General features: G+C 33.9%; 1 protein-coding gene across 1 annotated transcript in view; it reads right to left on the bottom strand.

Annotated features, from left to right (window-relative positions):
• LOC21385758 (probable inactive leucine-rich repeat receptor-like protein kinase At3g03770) overlaps nt 1-3922 on the bottom strand; it is a 4852-nt gene extending 930 nt beyond the window's left edge. The window contains exons 1-7 of the mRNA XM_024171385.1: nt 3616-3922; nt 1804-3219; nt 1521-1671; nt 831-1074; nt 390-601; nt 273-298; nt 1-99 (exon numbers count right to left, since the gene is read on the bottom strand). The exon at nt 1-99 is cut by the window's left edge and continues 5 nt beyond it. Coding sequence (XP_024027153.1) covers nt 1-99; nt 273-298; nt 390-601; nt 831-1074; nt 1521-1671; nt 1804-3143 — 2072 coding nt within the window. The 5' untranslated portion in view covers nt 3144-3219; nt 3616-3922. The remainder of the gene's footprint in view (nt 100-272; nt 299-389; nt 602-830; nt 1075-1520; nt 1672-1803; nt 3220-3615) is intronic.
• Nucleotides 3923-6620: the final 2698 nt, after the last annotated feature.

The following is a 6620-nucleotide window of genomic DNA, read 5'->3' as shown; positions in this document are numbered from 1 at the left end:
AGGAATGCCTCTCTGGTAGCAGCTAGGGAAGGTCCCACAAGTGCTTCCAATAATATAAAGCCAAAGCTATAAGCATCATCCTCTAAACTGGTCATTTGCCTGAGAAGAGAAACAACCAATGTCACATGTCAACAAAAAGTTATTCACAATCTATTTGGTCCATTTCACTCACTTAAATCTAATTACCTTTAGAAAGCAATAACAAATCTAAAGAAAGTATCAACAGTTTGAATGACTAGTGTGTTGTGAGAATCGGAAAAGGAAATTCTTACCATGATTTATGGCTGTCTCCTTTTGCCTACAGATCAAGAATAAAAGTCAAAACCACTGAGGATTAAGCGAAAATTTGATAGATAAAACCAATTAATCAATTGAATAAGGACTTCTACCACAAAATTTTCGGTTCCTTCTGAGATAATAGACAGTCCATAATCACTCAGCTTTGCCATCTGGTGCTGGTTGAGCAAGATATTGTTCGACTTCAGTCGATTGCTGAAGAAACCGGGGATGACTCCGGTGTGCAGGAAATGTACAGCCTTCGCAACACCAAGTAGAATTGTCAGTCTCTCTGACCAACTGAGGACTTTTCCCGGACTGTTCTCTGCACAAGAGCAAGTAAAATGTTCAGAGAAATTGATATAAATTTTAAATTGCTTGTGAAAATGTGCAAAACAAAGTGAAGTAAAGTTGGAAAAGAAAAAATTGAAAGGATTTGGCCAACTAAATAGAATGTTATGTATTTTCACTTTTCATGATCTACATACGCATGCTGATTTTTTTTTAGATGGTTGTCTTGTAAAAAATTATTTACTGAGATGTTCAAGACTTACCGGAAAGATGATCGCGAAAAGTTCCATTTGGCATATATTCAGATACAAGATACACCTTGTTCAGACTGTAATCACCTAGCCTGCCGCCATCGAGGCAATGTCCTAGAAGGCACACCAAATGTTGGTGCTGAAGCTTAGATAGAAGGTCCAACCTGAGCTTAATATTCCGAATCGAAAACTTCTTTGACAAAGGCAGGCACCTTATAGCAACTTGAGTCCCGTTCATTAGCCTTCCTTTGTAAAGCTACATCAAAAAAGAGAATAGTCAGAAGAAACAAAAGGTACCAAAGAATGGAACTTAAAAATGTAAATTCTTAACTCAAGATGATGACATAGTGTAATTGAATGAGCTCAACTAAGATGGAGATAGTGGCACTAAGAATTAGAGTGATCAGAAACTAGATGAAACCTAGGAGAAGAATGTGTATTATAACCATGAATTACATGAAAAATTGCAATGATTTACGCAGCGAGTAATGCTAGGATCCCAACTTTTTTATACTAACTGACATGGCAGTGAGTTGCCATCTTTTCACTGGTTGATGCAATCTTTTAATCCTAATTGATGTGGAGATTTCTTAAACCCGTACCAGTAAAAGAATGATAACTCACACGCCATGACCACGTTAGTGGTATTAAAAAGTTGGGGTCTCTGGTATTATTCTTACACAAATTGCAGACAGAATTTACCTTTCCGTACGAACCTTCACCCAAAAAGGCAGAAATGTCAAAGTTGTTGGTAGCTTCTATTAACTCTTCCAACAAAAAGGACTTGCACACTGGGAGGCCTTGTCTGGCTAAGTTTGCAGCTTGAGAAATAAAACCTGAAAGACAGAAAACACTGATAAATTTGGCATCAAGTCCTTATAAAAGGGTCATTTATGAACTTTTGTTAATATGTAGTCTTCAGTTGATTCTTAAAACTAAAGAAAAAGTTTAGTATTATTATTTTCATAGATATTGAATAACATACTTGCATTTGCCTGCTGCTGAGCTATCTTGAAATGTTTTATGCAATAAATGCTGTTCTGAAAGCCCTCTAGGACAAAAATTTTTGCATAAAACAAGCAAGCCCATAATAAGAAGCACAGAAAGCACAACTATTCCTATAATCACACCAACTAGGATTGCTTTATCTTTTCCTCTGGATTGTTTTCTCTTGAGGCTGACTTCTTTGCAATATGATTCTTCATGCTGATTCTGTTCACCAGTTGATAATAATAAGCAATTCCCATCAGACTTAACAACTCTATTTTTTGATTTAGTGCTCAAACAAGAAGGCAATCCACCTGTGAGCCTGTTATTAGATATGTCAATGAGCTCAAGTTGGGCCCCACATCTTAGATGATCTGGAAGTGGACCTCCCAACTGATTTGATGCCAAATTCAAGTGAGTGATGTTGGGCAGAGAGAAAAGTGAAGCTTGAGGTATTCCTATGAGCACATTGGATGACAAATCAAGGTTTTGAAGCCCATGTAATTGGCCATATTGCTTTGGAATCTCACCTGAGAATGAGTTTTCTGAAAGAGAAACCATGACTAGCCCTTTGGGCAATGGGGGTAATGTGGAAGTAAGTTGGTTGCCACTCAAATCCAATACATATAGTCTGCTTAAGAGACTAAGATCTGGTAACTTCCCTGATATGTCATTGTTGGACATGGTAAGATTAGTGAGAGTGGAGATACTTCGAATCGAAGACGGGAAAGGACCTGCCAAGCTGTTGTTGTTCAAACTAAGAACACTCAGATTAGCCAATGAGTCAAACCAAGTGGGAACAGATCCATTCAAGAAGTTGTTGTCCATTACAAGAGTTTGAAGCTCCACCATTTCTGAAATCTTCTGCGGGATTGAACCGAAGAGGAAATTCGAACTCAAATCTAGGTGCTCAAGTGAAGACAGTCTATGAATCTTGTCTGGGATTTGACCCCAGATGCCCAAAGACACAAGGCTTAGAACTCTCAGAGTGTTGAGCCTTGCCAGAGTTGTGAAGAAAGAGTCAATTGAAAAGCTCTCTGACAAAGTTTGAGTTGGAATTGCAAATCCATTAAACTCACTAACCTTGTTTGGCTTATCACCTACAATTCTGAGCTCAGTCACAACATTATCCTGGCATGTAAGGTTTACTTGTGTACCTGAAGGTATAGAGCAAAAATCTAGTCCATGCTCCTTCCAAATTTCCAACTCTTTTGGGTACTCCAAATGCTTCTTTAGTTGTAGAAGCACTTGGGTTTGAGAGGATTGAAGTTGATAAGTACCCAGAAAAGAGAAACTCCAGGTGAAGAAGACTAACAAAAGCATATTACAACACTCCATAAAAAGATTCTCCTTTTTCCTTGTCAATGCCCCATTAAGCAATCAAGAGTCAAGAAAAACCATAACCCAATGAAACCTGTCATTTAGTTGAAAAGGCAAATAAGACCAACATAGATCAGTCAAACAGACAAAACCCCATCAAAGATGAAACATATATAATCATTGCAAATTTAACAATTGTATCTTCCAAGTTAACTACCGAAGTTGTTTACCTCACAAGTTCAAGAACCAAATTCTCCAAAGTTACATATACTTGTGAAGAGGACACAGAATTTGAGAAGAAGCAAATGTTACATGATTTAACTAACCCAAAACAAAACAGACGAGGAATATTACTCATGAAAAGTTAACGTCCACATCAGAAATATTTGTTAAACTTTTTTTGTTCTTCTATTATTTGATTCAACAAATACAAGGTCATCAAAAGACTTTGCTATGTTTGCTGAAGCTTGAAGAATATGAAGTGGGGTACCTGGGAGTTAATGCACTGTTGCATTTAGTGCTTCCACATGGTGATTTTCTCGAAGAGAGTGAAATAAGTGAAGCATTAAATGGAGTTTAGACTTTTGGTCTTGCAAGATATGGAAGTGCCTTGTTCTCAGTCTTTGAGCAGAAACAGAAAAAGAAAGAACTCATGGGGAGGTTTATTTGAAAAGGAGAAAGAAAAAAAAAAGTTGGAATAACTCTCTCTCTCCTTCTTATAAAAAGTGGAGGTCTCACATCTCACTTGGCTTCCTTATCCTTCAGTTCTTCAAATCATATATACTATCGAACAAACAATAAAGGCTGGCTGCCGCATGGGAAATCTCAAATGGCTAAAGCATATATAATTGGATCAAATAGGATAATTTCTTGGTAGGGTACCCCAAAAAAGAAAAATCCACTGTTAGCAGGACAACACTCTTTAGCTGTTACGTTTTTAGCAAGTTTTTTTAAATTATCATATTAAGATATGATTCTCATATTTACGTTGAAAATTGTATCTCCTCTGACATCACTGGGCCTTAAGGCATAAATCAAAGTGGCACAGACTTTTCTTGACAAAACTAGTTCCCAAAAGTTAGCAGAACACATTTTTTTGAAGAGAAAATTTCATTTTGGTAGCCTGTGTTATATTAAAATATAAATTTAGTATCTTCTGCTTTTAATAATTTCATACCAGTATCTCAATCTCTTAAAAAATCTTCTTTTAGTACCTTAAAATAGTTTTTTGGGATATAAAAAGACAAAATTACAATTATTATTATATATAAAAAAAGTTTTTTAAGAACTCTTAGACTTGCAATTAAACACCTAAACTCATTCTGCCCCAAACATAAAGCAAAAATCTTGACTGTAGGTTTAAAATTTTTTAAAAACTTATATATATATATATATTTAATAGTAATTTTGTCTTTTTGTGTCTCCAAAAAACTATTATAAGGTACTAAAAGAAGATTTTTTAAAATATCAAGGTACCGACATAAAATTATTAAAAATATAGAATATCAAACTCATATTTTGATATAATACATAATATCAAAATTAAATTTTCCCTTTCTTGAATTATTTTATTTTTATATTATTTTATTTCATTTTTATAACCGGGGAGTTAAAACTAACAGTTTTGCTTGGAGATGGCAAATTTTTGGAGGGTGATAATAAAGCATTCCTTTGGAAATTGTGATTGTCATCTACCTTAACTTGAGGCAGGCCGTGTTATAATCGAATCAACAAAATTTCCATTTGCCCATAACAAATCTGTATGGAAACTCACACTAATTTTGGGACTATTTATGATATGTCGTCCTATCGGATTAGTTTTTTGACCATTAGATCTAATTAAAATTAAATGAGATTAAAAAAATATATAGAACGGACCGTTTCTGATACAAATCTGACAATTAAAAACGGTTAAAAAAATAAAATGATCAGTGGTTTTATTTTATTTTTTTTTCATCCTACTAGAGAAACTCTCATTTTTAATATGGATTTAGTATTGCTGCATTCAATTATGTCGTTGGCTTGCCTGCAGTTCAGGATAAGGCTTTTTGATAAGAGCATCATGTCCTCTCCAAAAGTTCCCCAAAGTCTTTATTGCTACATGTTTCACAACCAAATTGCTAATGAAAATCAAATCATTGGTGTGTAAAGATCAAGCTCATAATGATAATACTTGGCATGTCATCATAACAGCTCTTTTTAGCTAAAAACTTACCAAGTCATCAGTATCTTTTTGTTTTTTTTTTTTTACCTTTTCTTTTATATTTGTAAAAAGAACTACATCTTTTCTCAATCAACATTCGATTTTGATGCTTAAAATTCCGAAATCAACTTTATTATCAATGACTCCTAACTTTTTTATGTATACAAATGTATACCATTAGATCATTACAAATAAGATAGTTATTTCAAAGGTTAAAATGAGTAGTGATCATAAAATAAATACGAATTTGCCTATTATATTGATGCTATAACAATTAAAAATTAAGCCTTATTTATTTCACATTTTTACAGTTAAAAACTCTCAGAAAATATCATTTTTTTTTTGCTACAGTTAAAGTTCTAAAAAAATATCACATCTCAACTCGAATTAGCGACCTCGAATTAGCAAAGCATACGATGCATAAAAGTAGAATTTTGAATAACTTTCTGTAAGTAACTTTTTTTATTCATAACCCCTTCATTTCACCGATTCGAGTTTTACTACAGTAAAAAGCTCTTGAAAACAGTTATATTTAACTTTTTTGTTACAATAAAAAACTCTGACATAAAATCACATCTCAACTTGAATTAGTAAACTAAACGGGCCATTTATTGTTGATCTTTAGATGGACAAAGACTAGACACTAGAGGTTTACTTGTACGTTTTACCCTTGTGGCTAACAATAAATATTCTTTTGGGGAGAAATAAATATATAGTGGTTGAAAGTGGCAAGACATACTTTGACCACAGTAATAAATAGATGTCCGGTCTTTATAGTGAGTCCTACTTTGGAGGCTACTCCAAGTCCCCTAATAAATACGAGACAATTATAACGCAGTAGCTATTTCCTAACTATATATAAAATTTTCATAATTAGGACATGATGAAAATGAGCCATGCATCGATGAGAGATCAACGTCTTGAAAGTCGAAAGGCTGAAAAAGAAGGGCCCCACATCTCTCTATAATAATGAAATATGGGATCCATATAGACCATGACATGAGGGCTCCCACATGGAATTGCAATGAGTGACAACCGACTCAATTCTTGCTAAGTCTTATAATTCTTATATGACCCCACGTTTGACTAATCGAACACCCTGATTTTAAGTCATCTTAATCTTGTTGTAATTATGCACAAACTCCACATTAATCTTAAGTCTTAAATTATTAAGAAAATTATATCACTTACATTTGTTCTACTGAATGAGTGGATTGATATTTCACTATTTAGATAAAATTTCATTATTGAGCTGGTTTGACCGTAGTTTTTAAATATGTATTTTTTTTTTT

This window comes from Morus notabilis, unplaced genomic scaffold (genome assembly GCF_000414095.1).
Source record: "Morus notabilis unplaced genomic scaffold, ASM41409v2 Scaffold2550, whole genome shotgun sequence".
Lineage (NCBI taxonomy): Eukaryota > Viridiplantae > Streptophyta > Magnoliopsida > Rosales > Moraceae > Morus > Morus notabilis.
This window is presented reverse-complemented; position numbering and strand designations above follow the sequence as displayed.